The following is a 12,245-nucleotide window of genomic DNA, read 5'->3' as shown; positions in this document are numbered from 1 at the left end:
AGTTTTATCTCAGTATCAGTATAACTTCTTCAACTGAATAAACTGGTTACCCCTTCTGAATTTTAGTGACTTGGTTATAAACACAAGGACTAAAGTGCCCACTTAATGAGTTCCTGGGGTATGTTCTTACATAAATTAAATTACTTTGCGTGCTCTATAATGCTTTAGGAATGTACACTTGTAGAAGTGAACGTAGATTCTGCTCCATGGGCAGTGCCCTCAAGTGAAGAGTTCTGGTGGTGACTCAAGCCGCTCAACACATGTGGGACTGCAGTGCGCACGCTCCTTTGAAGGCAGGGCAGCGCCTAGACAAGCTGCGGTGACTCAGTGAGGAAGTGCAGCCGAAACTCATGGTTTCCAGCAGAATCAGAGCTAGACCATGACTGACTGTCCTATTTTGATGACTAAAAGGACACCAGTGATAGGGTTAATGCCAGTCTTTACCAGGAAAAATGGTTGACTTCCCATTTCCCATTATTCCTTGCTACATACAAGCTAAGTGTAGTCACCCTTCCTTCACTTGGCCTTCTATTCTGATTTTAGAAAGAAGAGGAAGACAAGGATTTCCTGGGCTGTGGGGTAGCTAGCATATTTATTGGGATTGAGGCATAGTTCTTGTAGTGTGAAATTTATTTTAAATTTTTATTTTTAAATGATTAGTAACAGACAGAATTGTCCTGGTATAGTAATACTGTAGGAGAGATCCAGCACTCTTCTCTGAAATTCTAGTAACTGGGAGCATAATGTCAACTTCTACTTTCTTGCAAACTCACACTCTTATCTCCAGGATGGGAGCAAGGTAATTACAGTCGACAGTTAGTCAGAACTGTAAGGGTATTCCTGCATGTCCACAGATCCCAGTGAGAAATTTAAGCCAGTGGGAACATTGCCAAATTAATAGTCAAAAATGATTTTCTATCAGTTTAAATAAAATTCAAAATTTGAGCTTATGTTAGAAAATCACAAACATATATTAGCACAGTGAATTCTTCCTGTGAAGGTGTTTTTTGTTTGTTTGTTTGTTTGTTTTTAAGTAACAGTAGTTCCTAAAGTTCATCAAGATTTGCACTACTTGATTTAAAAAGGATGTGGGCCAGGATGTGCATTCAAATACGTTTAGGAAACATTGTTTTCACTAAATCAAGTGTCTTCAGTGCAGGACTTCTCAGAGCCTTCCGCACACGAAGATATGATGTCAATTTCTAAGGGAAGGTTTTGGATAGCTTTTAACATTTCCCAGATCCCTTTACTTAGTCTCGTTTTTGATTTTTTTTGGAGCTGGTTATGGGATTGCTATTCCACAGAAGACACTTACTTGTGATGCAGGATTGCCCTCTATTATAATTATATTCTTACTTTTGCTTTTCTCCATATATTTTTACTAGGAAGTCAGAGTCTTCACTTAGGGAATGTGTAGAAACTCAGTTTTCTGCCATGTTTTTGTTAATTAGTTGCTTCGAGTTAATGTGGAGATGGTGGCAGTTAATTGTGAGACGTCTCAGATTCTGTGTATCATTTGTACAGCTATAAAGTACCCAGAGACCTTTTAAGAATAAAACACCATGTAAATGTAAATTATCACCGCCTATAAGACACTTTCATTAATTTCATATCAAATTCATGAGTGTTTTGAGCTCTGGGATTTGAGAGACTTTGGTATTGGGCCTCTTCATTTATTTATACATTCTTTTCAGAGTTTATACACGAGCAACATAGCATAGTGCTAAGACCACAGCCTTGGGAAACACACTTGCCAGGGTTTGCCCCTATATCTGTGCGGCCTTGGGCAGTTTATACCTTAGTTTCCTCATCTGTAAAATGGAGTTGTACCACTAGGGTTGTTGTGCAGACCGAATGAGTCAATTTTCATGGAACCCTTTGGGTTGTGGCTGATAAAAGATAAGGACTCAGCTGCTCTTATTTGGGTATGGCAGGAAAGGCAGACACGAAAAAAAATTAAAGGACTATTAATAATAAGAGCATGTATATTTTCTGAATCACTTAAAATTCCAGTCATTGTTTAATGAAGTAGTCCTTTCAATGTACTTTTTGGGAAAAAAAAAAAAACTCATCGGGTAACTGGAAATGGGTGAGGGCTGGGGCCAGGGACAGAAATTTATTCTGAGTCAAACATGTTTATGATGAGTTCTGTAGTCTGATGCTGGGGAACAAAAGGCTCATTCTTCAGTCCCCAGAATGAGGGCTAACAGTGAAACAGCCTTGCTTAGTATTGTCCTGCAGCATCAGATAATTTTTCATCAAGGGTTGTCACAGGATGATGTATTCCACCATACAGGTGCTTCGCTTTCAGTAGTGGGAGAAACACTTAGCATTTATACATCTTTTTTTTTTTAAGTGGCCTTTTACTAACGAAAGGATGCAAACCCAAACATCACCCTGTTATTATCCCACTGGCCAACCACCAGAAGGATTGTCTGTGTCCCAGATTATCTCCAGAAATTATTTTATTGACAAGTTGTACTTCTCTGTCTCTAGTTTTGTCCCCGGGGCTTGGAGCAGTCGCATGTGTCCAGGTGCGGTAATCTACCGAAGGGGACGCTTCTTGGAAGCAGCCCTGTGCAGGGAGTGGATTTATGAGACCATTTTCCCCCTTCATGTAATATTTTCATTGTTGTCCAATTCCCTTACAATAGGAAACCATAGGTATGTTGGAAGAAAAATCGGAAGTCAAATAGCAAATATAATACAAAAATAAAAAAGCAATAAAACCTGAATTCTGTAGACATTTGTTATACATAGTGCTCCCAAGTTAAAAAAAAAAAAAAGAACACAGTTTTTTCATCTCCTTCTTGGGACAGCAAGATAAAAGCTTATTAAATAGATCAGCAGAAGTATCTGTGTTTGGAAGAAAGGAGAAAGTTGCTTGTATTTTCTGCTTGGAACAGTTACTCAGGGGCAACAGCAGAAGCAGGGGAGTCCTTTATTCCTGCCATTTGGCCCTTCCTAGTAATCAGATTCGCATGCAGGTTTTAGCAGCGAGATGGGCTCGGTTGGGACAGCACACGTGTTGCCTTTCTGGATTGTTTGCTCACTGTCGACTCGAACTTGTTCTAGAGGAGGCTGCCGGGTGACCTCCTTTGTCTCCAGCAGGATTTGATTGATTGACGGATGTTGTGTCTGTTCATTTTCTGCATTCTTCTCATTTCGTCGAAAAAACTGTGGCATGGTACCCCATGTTCCTCACACACATCATTTTTGCAGAAGAAATTTGTTGAGCCAATATGTCACCTTAGTTTATGAAATCTTCTCTCGCTTTTGTTCAGCCCCCAGTGCTCTGGTTAGGTCATACCATTCGTTTCATGCACGGAGAGCGTCACCAGCAGCAAAATTTAACATTTGGTCCTTTTAGGTATAAAAATGAATCAAATCCCTGACAAGATTTATTTATGGTATATATTTCAGGAGCTGCCCCCCCCAACTACACACGCACCCCTTTATGAGCATACAGCAAATGTTACTAACGGGTACTTTTAGTTTTTAAAATATGGACAACAGTACTCCATGCAGTAAAAGACTTGAGCGATTAATGCTACCCTTATGCCTCTTTTGAGTAGTTTTAGCCATGGGGCTTGGCACTGCCACCATTGTCTTTGTGCCAAAAAATATCCGCAGCGGCTGTCGCATTCTAGTACTGGAGGGTTGTCTCGAAAATTCTGCAGTGAGCGCGCAGGGTTTGTTCATCACCGCTATGTCTTTTAAATATTGGAAAAATAGAACCTTAGCTCTTTCGAAGCTCTGTTGTGGTTGTGGGGATGGTGGAGGTGGAGGGGGGGTGAAGAATGGAGAAAGGAGGAATGAAGCTGTTGGCGCCAGCCCGTTGGTGTAAGTGACAAAATTCCATGCCTAGCATAGAGCAAACATACATATTTAGGAGCTTTTGTGTTCATGAGCTCACATAGTTACTTAAAGAGTCCCCCTCAAAAGTGTTATCAGTGCTTTTGGAAATTTTGTTATCTGAAACAAATGTTCCAGTGAATTTTAAGCAGAAAATCAACATCAAGACCATAGCTAATTTTTAATGGACAATTTACACAAAAGGTACAGGTTTTTTTTTTCCCCCCAGAAACGGAGGTGTCATTTTAAAATGGCTGCTTTTTATCCTTGGGAGATGATCGGAGTTGCTCTCTTCTGTTGGGGAAGGTGCTTGGGTTTTATCCACAATCCCTGCTTATTTTGCTCCCAAACAGGGGTTTGGGCTCCGAGGGCAGATTTATAGTTGAATTTGGGAACAAAAAGATGTAATAAAGTTAAAGGCTTACACAATCAGAATGAAATGTGTTTGCTCCTGATCTCTGGAGCGATCTATTTGATGGTAAAAGTGGATGCTACAGATGAAATCTTCACAAGGAGCATAATCCTTCAAAAAAAAAAAAAAAAAAAAAGCAGGGCCACCTCCCAGCCTCCTGCTGGCTGCGCTGCCTCTTTGGTACCTCGCAGACTTCGACAGAGTCCTGGACGGGTGCCCATTGATGTCATGGAAACACTCAAATTACTGAGAATGATTCATGTCTATGCTGGTCTCTTATCCTCCCCCACACAAACAGGAGTAGATTTTTAACCCTGACAACTTGTAATTTGCAGTGGGTTTATTTTTGTATCTGGATAAATATTTTTTAACAAGCAAAATTAAGATTAAGCAGTCTGTATCTGATATGATAGTAAAGAATGCTGGGTCCGTGCAGCCAGGAGTACTTGGGGGACTCTGTGCACCAGGATTTCAGAATCTTCTCCCTGCACCCTCTTCGTTGTCTCACTTCCAACCACCCCCTGCCGCCGCCGCCCCCCCAGCCCCATGGTCTTCCCTTTCTGCTCTTCCTCTTTCTTTCTCTCCCACCTATTCCCACTCTCTTTTTGAAATCTTCTCATTTGCATTGCTCCTCTAGTTTTAAAATAATGGAAAGAATCACCCCAACTTCTGGGTGTGAAGTGAGGCAGATCCTGGTAGGAAAATGCTCCTTTCCAGCTCTGTGTCCTGGAGTAGAATTAGGAAATGATGCTGGCTGGTGAAATTCTGCAGGGGGTCACTTGGGTAATTCCTTTTAGAGGAAAAAAAGTAGGTGGTCTTTCTTACTCCAGTTGTATTTTACAGTTCAGTGTTTAGAAATTACAAAACCAGGACGTATGATCTTGAGTTTCCTTTGAAGTCAGAGCAGATTCTGTTGTATTTATCTTTCTGTTTTGCTGCCTTTCTACCTGTATGCCTGCCCATCTACCTGTCTGCCTGTTGCCGAACAAGTGAATATTATGTCAAAGTGAATTATGCAGTGGTTGCATGCAGGATTTTTTAGATGCAAGAGGTTAAAGAAGGACACGTGTCCTTTGATACAATGCACAAAAGTATTTGTTAGTAACATTTATGAAGACAAGCTAAAGGGTGTAAGCAGCTTCAATTTGACTTACACAATGAGTGACTGTGTATGATCATTTACTCTGCTTGTACAGGAAAGTGCATTTTTGCTTCAATGCGAAAGCCCCATACAATGAAACTTACTCTCTTAAATCTCTCAGGACAGGCAGTCTGGGGGATGGTATCTTATTTCGCTGGAATTGAAACTGATATGAGCATTGATTTTATACTTTGCACTGAACACTAGACCAGAAGTGGGGTTGAGGGGATGTTTTCCTAAGTTTGCAATTCATTGAAATCAGTAGAAAAGTTAATATTGGGCAAGGGAGGGTTAATTCTTAAGACTCAGGTTGGCTTTCTTTGCAGATCACCTTCCATGTGATTGAATTTATCAGATCCACTCTTTGTGTAGTATCAGGAAGGCACGTTCTGATAGTTGACTGAAAGATGAAAAGACTACTGTTACTTTTAGCATTTGTGTTCACTTGGGTTGAGAGAGGAAAACTTGGGGGCTGTAAACTCTAGAAGGTTGTCTGTTCAGCCCCTCCAAATACAAGTTTTGAATTTTCCCAATGGGAAAAGAATAGTGCCATGTAGCTCTACTCTAGAAGAAGCGTCCTTCAGTCTTGAGTGGGGTGGGATCCTGGGCACTTGACTGCCTCACTACCCCCTTGTAAGTCCTGGTACAGACAATTTTCTGTGATGACTTTTCCTGTTGTTAGTTGTCTTCTACTCCTTAGATGTCTTATAATGCGATTTCATTATCTATCCTGCCGATTTTTCAGGCTAAGTGTGCTTTCAAAAGAAACTAATGTGCAGTCTTGATTTTATCCTTCGATATGGCCCAATAGCATTTGAGGCTGTGTACATCTCTGTGGAGAAGTCTACAGATAAAAAGTAGGTTGTCAGAATTGGAGCAAGACATTTTCATAACCCTGGGTGAGTCTACTGGCAGAATCTGAACTTGGGTTCAGAGTGGACAAAAGTCAATAACCCTCCTTCTCCAATGTAAATTTCATCATCATCTTGATTGTGATGGGACTTACTTTACTCCAGGGAAAGGGAGGAGAGAGGGAGAGAGGGAGAGAGAGAGAGAGAGAGAGAAGGGGAGAGAGAAAAGGGGAGAGAGAGAGAGAGATCCAGAATTTTGAGTAGTTTCTTTGCTAAATTCACCATCTGGAGAGCCTGTGATTGATTAGCTTTGGCCTCACCATTAAGTGTCAATATAATCAATGGGAATTACTAGGCTAGGGTCATTACATAGATAATTTGCCTGCTGTGTAAATAAAAATGAAATTGTTTAAATTTCGGGAGAGAGAAAGAAAGTGAAAATAAGGACTGACAATTTGTTTGTTAGAGAAAGTGGAGGCCATTGGAATGACAGTTTTTGGAAGTGTGGAGCAGTTTGGCTAAGAATAGGAATGAAGGATATTTTTTTCCAGTTTATCATAGTCAGAGTGAGGAAGTGCTATTCCCTCTCTTGCTTGCATACATTGCCTACTTTACGTATGTAAACATCGGAGAAGAGAAGTAGATGCCTGTTACCTGCAGGAGGATTTTTTTACAAGGGAAAACATCATTTACACTTTTTTGTTATTTCTCTTGGCAGGTAAAACAGAAAGAGGCTCCTACTCATCTTATGGGAGAGAATCAAACTTACAGGGTTGCCACCAGGTAAGTGAGAATCTGGGTTGAGGAAGGGTTTGGGAGGATGGACCTGGAAAATCCGTTTGTTTTGTAAATGTGGCTATACGTGTTCAGCTGTGACACTGAGATGTACTGAAAGTCTGTCTTTAATGAAAGAACAGAGAGCTTAGGACTAACGAACACTTCATCTTTAGATCTCTGCCGTTTCAGAGCTATAGTCGCTAGCTTGTGTTGCTGCTTTAATCCATCAGCCGGGACCAGTGGCACTGTGTGCAGACCAGCACTGCCAGTTAAAGTGGTTCTATCAAAAGAGTTTATTTGCAGTTAAGAACTTCAGAATTTCTTCCACAGGAAATGCTTTGTGGAGGCATATGTCATACTCTGGGTTTTGGGTGGCGATTGGCGATTGCCCTAAATTATAGTTTTCATAGGGGCTGTATGATGTTGTGTGAAAACAGGGTTGTATTGAGGGATAAAAATGTCTGTGAAAATATGATTTGTTGTCCCTTTTTGTTTCTGAATTGTTTTTGGCTGAAAGTCAAGGCCAGCAGGCTAACAGCAAAGCCGTCTCAAGGGAAGCATGCGTGAGCTAGAAAAATAAGAGTACTTTAATTAAATAATAAAATGCCAGTGTAATACAAAGGTGTAGCGTGTGTGTTTGTGTCTCTTACGGTCTACATTTGTATACTTTTAACTCTCCAGAGAGAGCCCTTTGCTAAAAATACTATCAATAGGAAAAGACATAAGCTTTGTTTTAAGACTGAGATTTTATACATGTTTTCTATTTGATTTCCGTATTGGCGTGAGTCATATATTTAAAACCTTTCAATACATTTTATACATCGTTTTTACAAGTGCATTGCTTTCTTACTTTAGAAGACTCTTACAGAATTTGATAATCCTCTTTAAAATCCGAACTGCTTTGCTGTTTTATTCTTTACGGAAACAGAAGGGACATTCTTTTTGTGCTGGAAGGCGGATGCTACCTCCTGAACTCTCTCACCCTCCTGTTTTCTTTAATGATATGGGGGAAAAATTCTATTTCGCATTTTCAGTCACCCTGTTTTAATATATCTTTGAAAAAATGTAAGCATACATTCGTTGCAGTAATTACACATAGCCTTGAAAGGAAGTTTTCTTTGCGTATCAGTCACATAGCACTAAAGGTGGAATTCTGGTGGGTTGGTCCCCCCCCTCCCCCCCGTATATATTTGCATTTTTAAAGTTTACTCCTCTGGCCCAGTTACACGTTCAGTTCAGTCATATTCGGCATCTGAAAGATTTGTTGCAATGAGGTGAACAGTGCTTGGTTAAGCACTCCTGCCGGAGTGCAGTTCATGGCAGTTTGTTTGGAAAGAATTCTGCAGGAAAGAAATTTATAGCCATTCCAGCGCAACGGAAACATCTTTGGAATGTGAGTGCAAATGTTCGGGGCAGATAGCCTGGGCGACAAGCCTCTCCGTGCTGTGTCTCTGGTGGAAAGCTCGCAACTCCTGCAGAAGAGCCTGTTCCTGTGGGTCTGGTTTCAGAGGGTCAAGGCAGAGGTCATTAGAGTTTTGGGGAGAAGAAAGTGTACAACATCCTTCCTCTCTGCAGATGGTCATGGCAGAGGGCTCTGTTTTCGCTGGGCCCCTTTGGCTGGTCATTGAGAGAACAGGCTTCCTCGCCCCTCTATCCTTTCTTCCTAATAGGAATTGGCGTGATTCCTCACAGACACAAAGATTTCCTCTGCTGAGTAAGCGTGAGGCCCCTTAACTTGTGAAAGCATCATCCAGACCGTGTGAGGCTGTCTGTGTGTGCAGCACACAGACCCTCCTCCCTCTGCTTGTGGGGAACACTTCCCTACTTCCCGCGGGTGAGACTGAAGTTGAATTTTTTTTTCCAAACACAAGGTGAGAAGTGGTAATGGGCAGAGGGTGGAATAGAGGCGGGTGACTGGCGTGTGATGGCTGGATTCCTGGGCCTTGGGAGGTTCATTCTGAGACATCTGTGTCCAGGCACATGCTTTTTGCATAAAAGAACAGGACTGCCTTTGCTTTGCTTTACAAAGTCTTCCTAATGTAGCCGCGGAGGGTAGAGCTTCCTTCATTCTTTATTTCTGCTGCAGGGTTGTGAGTCTTGCAGGAAGTGACTGTCTGTGCTTAGCTGCTTAGCATGGGCTCAGCAGTGTCCCTAACGGTGTGATTACTTCGGGATAAAGAAAAGCGGAGGTTTGGCAATGGACTGTTTAGGGAACTAGGTCCTGGAAGTGCAAAGTGTACATGGTAGGAATCTCTGTGTTGAGCAATGTGAGAATAGAACAGAACGTAGTGTGTCTTGGTGAATCAGTTTCCTTGTGCGGTGTTCTTTGAGTCCCTGTCTCAACCCCAGCCATGCAGACCAAAGAGGCGCGATCTGGTCTCTGTATCTTGGGCTTGGAGTCTAAATAGCAGATCACAGCTGAAATGCTTCCCCACTGTGTGACCTGGTGAGTGACTCTGGGAAGGGCAAGCTTTTGTTTTCTCCTGTTTACTACATTACCGAGATGCTGGAGAATAAACCTCTAGCTGATGTGCCCCGAGGAGTTCCAAAAGCTGCTTTATCGTGTTGTAATGATGTGTCCTGTGGACTGAAAGGGAGGAGCAGAGTCAGATGGGAACAGGCTTGTACCAGTCCCAATAGCCGCCTTTTATCTGGTGTGGAGAACTGGTGGTGTTAAGCAACAGGTAGTACAGCGCTGCCTCTGGGGAGTAAATCATTATTGCAAGATGTATGTTGTTTCAAAAATATATCAGGTTAAACATTGTGTGTGTGTGTGTGTATAAAATCTCCTTTATGTTTATCTTATGGATTTAATGCTAACAGCGATACACATTTTTTAAAATCAATGTTTTAGCAGAAAAAAAAGCAAAAATTAGGGCGATCTTTATTATCTGTTAAGTTCTTTTCATTAGAAATGAGTGAATGGAAAAAATAAATTCATTAGTGCATTCCCATGTGCAATTAATCTGAAGTAAAGATGTTGACTTTCTGGGACTTCAGAAATTATATAGAAAATGAACTTAAAGGCAAATAAAATTGGCCTAATGGACTTTCTTTTTATTTTCGCTAAACATGGGAAAACTAATTTAAACAAAATTGGAGTATGAAAGTCACACACTGGCTCAAAACGTTTCTGCCAGATTGCAGCCTTATACTACTTTTACTGGCCGAGAAAATAAATTTTGTAATGGAAAATCTGACAGAAATGAAAATCATAGAAATAAACTTTTTTGCAAGATGGTTTTGCCCCAGTCTTATCATAGCCAATGGCTAATATCTATAATGAATATCGTTGCAAATGGCAGAGTGAAAAAATATCATTTGCTTTTGGCTGCTTTAGCTGCTTTGCATGTTCATTGATTTGCAAACTTTTAATTTTGCTGAAATCCACTGTTTTTCAATGAAACGATGATGTCAACACAAATGATCGTTATTTGGGCAGAAGAGTCCCCTTTAAATGGATGGGAAGTTCAACATTGATGATCAGAAATGGTTTGTCTTCCTTTTCAGGAATGTAGCCTGAGTCTCAAACCATGGTTTCATTATTAATCTCTTCTGGGCAGGATAGATTCTGTGTCTGTGTGTGTGTGCACGCGTGCACGCGTGTGTGTGTTTGTGTGTGTGGTGTGTGTAGGGGGGAGGGAGAGAGAGAGAGAAAAAAAAAATGGGAGAGAGAGAGAGAAAGTGGGAGAGTGGGAGAGAGAGAGAGATTGATGTCCAGAAAGCGGGGTCCTGCCTGAGACCAGTGAAGTTAGAATTTCCTGAGTTGGGCCTCTTACGATGTTCTGCTTTTCTGAGGTCCTATGTGGTTGATTCTCATGTACAACAACTAGGTTTGATCATTCCCTAGAATGGTCTGTAAAAATACCCTGTAATGTAACCACTGTGGTAAACTCTGGCATTATTACTGACCTTGCAAAAGCTTTTAGACTTCTTGCCTTAATTTGATTATTCAAGGCATGGAATCATATCACAGATGATTTTCATTTAAAGAGCAGTACAAATTAATAATATATTGAAAATCAGTGAGATACTTTGAAATCTTTATACAAAAATTCCACAACGGAATGTCCCAGTCCATATCTTGTTTTTGGTGGTGAAGGCCAAGGCTTTAACCTCATATGAATCCTTTTTTCTTTCTCAGAAAGTAATCAAATAGAACTACGCTGTTCCAAGTTATTTGTTGTTCAGATCTTAAAACTGATCAATAGGATTTAAGAATTAGTCCTAATCTAGGATAATGTTGTTAAATTCCAGAAACTTTGAAGCTGAGGAAACGGGTCTTCTCCACTGTAACTTACTTGGCTCCTGAGTCTTCTCATTTTTGAGCCATTGAAGTTAAACATGTAGTTGATTCTGAAATGAATCGCATTGTGAAGAATTGATTTTTTTTCCTTTTAATCATTTTCTATACAAAAGGTATTGCCAATGACTTCATTGTAAAACTCTTGCCTCTTTCAGGTTTTCACATCTAAAGTCAAAATTGAAAGGATATAAGCAAAAAAAGAGGGCACATAATCCCTTTGTGTATTTTGAAAATGGCGATATAAGGCTCGTGTAAACAGAAATACATATTGCTTTTTAATTCGATATTATGCTTAAATGTTTGGTTTTTTGCGTTCAGTAATTCAGTCCAGGTCCTGTGTGTTTTTTCCTAAGATCCACTCCAACACAGGGCCCCTGCTGTGTATGACCAAATCATTCCGTGTTTTCTGTCTGGTGTTTTTTCGGATTTGCTCTTATTCACGTGCGTGTTGAACAGTGGTTTCCACCAGGATTCTATATACTCCTGGAGGTCAGAGGTCCTGTCTGCTCTATCTTGCTTAGTGTACCATGCGCCTTGTGGGCAAGAACTATAATGACCTAACGCTTACCAGGGGACTTCAAAAAGTTTGTGGAAAGCAGAATTAAAATTTAAGTTCATTTTGGTACAGGCAAGAAAAAAAGGTGACACTCATGCATGATTTTTTTCATAATACTCATTTTCTATGAACCTCTGGAAGACCACTCATGCTTACCCAGTATCACTTTTAGAAAACATTTTGAAGGCATAAGTCTGAGTAGCAATGTGTGTGTACCATATCGTGAGCATCTTTTTTATGCACGTGAAAACCAGAAAACCGTATTGTCTCAGAGGAGGTCCTTTGGAAGCCTTTGCTTGTCAAGTACTGTGCAGACCCTGGAAGCATGAAGAGGTCATACTATGGAG

General features: G+C 40.7%; 1 protein-coding gene across 11 annotated transcripts in view; it reads left to right on the top strand.

Moving 5' to 3' along the window:
* TCF4 (transcription factor 4) overlaps nucleotides 1-12,245 on the top strand; it is a 407,611-nt gene that overhangs the window by 194,390 nt on the left and 200,976 nt on the right. For 10 of the 11 annotated variants that reach the window (XM_062201706.1, XM_062201704.1, XM_062201701.1 and 7 more), the window contains one exon: nucleotides 6,978-7,042. In XM_062201706.1, coding sequence (XP_062057690.1) covers nucleotides 6,978-7,042 — 65 coding nt within the window. Of the gene's footprint in view, nucleotides 1-6,977; nucleotides 7,043-8,885; nucleotides 8,908-12,245 lie in introns of those variants that run through there. The other variant, XM_062201708.1, reaches the window with a different exon arrangement.

The sequence above is a fragment of the Lepus europaeus genome, chromosome 9 (genome assembly GCF_033115175.1).
Source record: "Lepus europaeus isolate LE1 chromosome 9, mLepTim1.pri, whole genome shotgun sequence".
Taxonomy (NCBI): Eukaryota; Metazoa; Chordata; class Mammalia; order Lagomorpha; family Leporidae; genus Lepus; species Lepus europaeus.
This window is presented reverse-complemented; position numbering and strand designations above follow the sequence as displayed.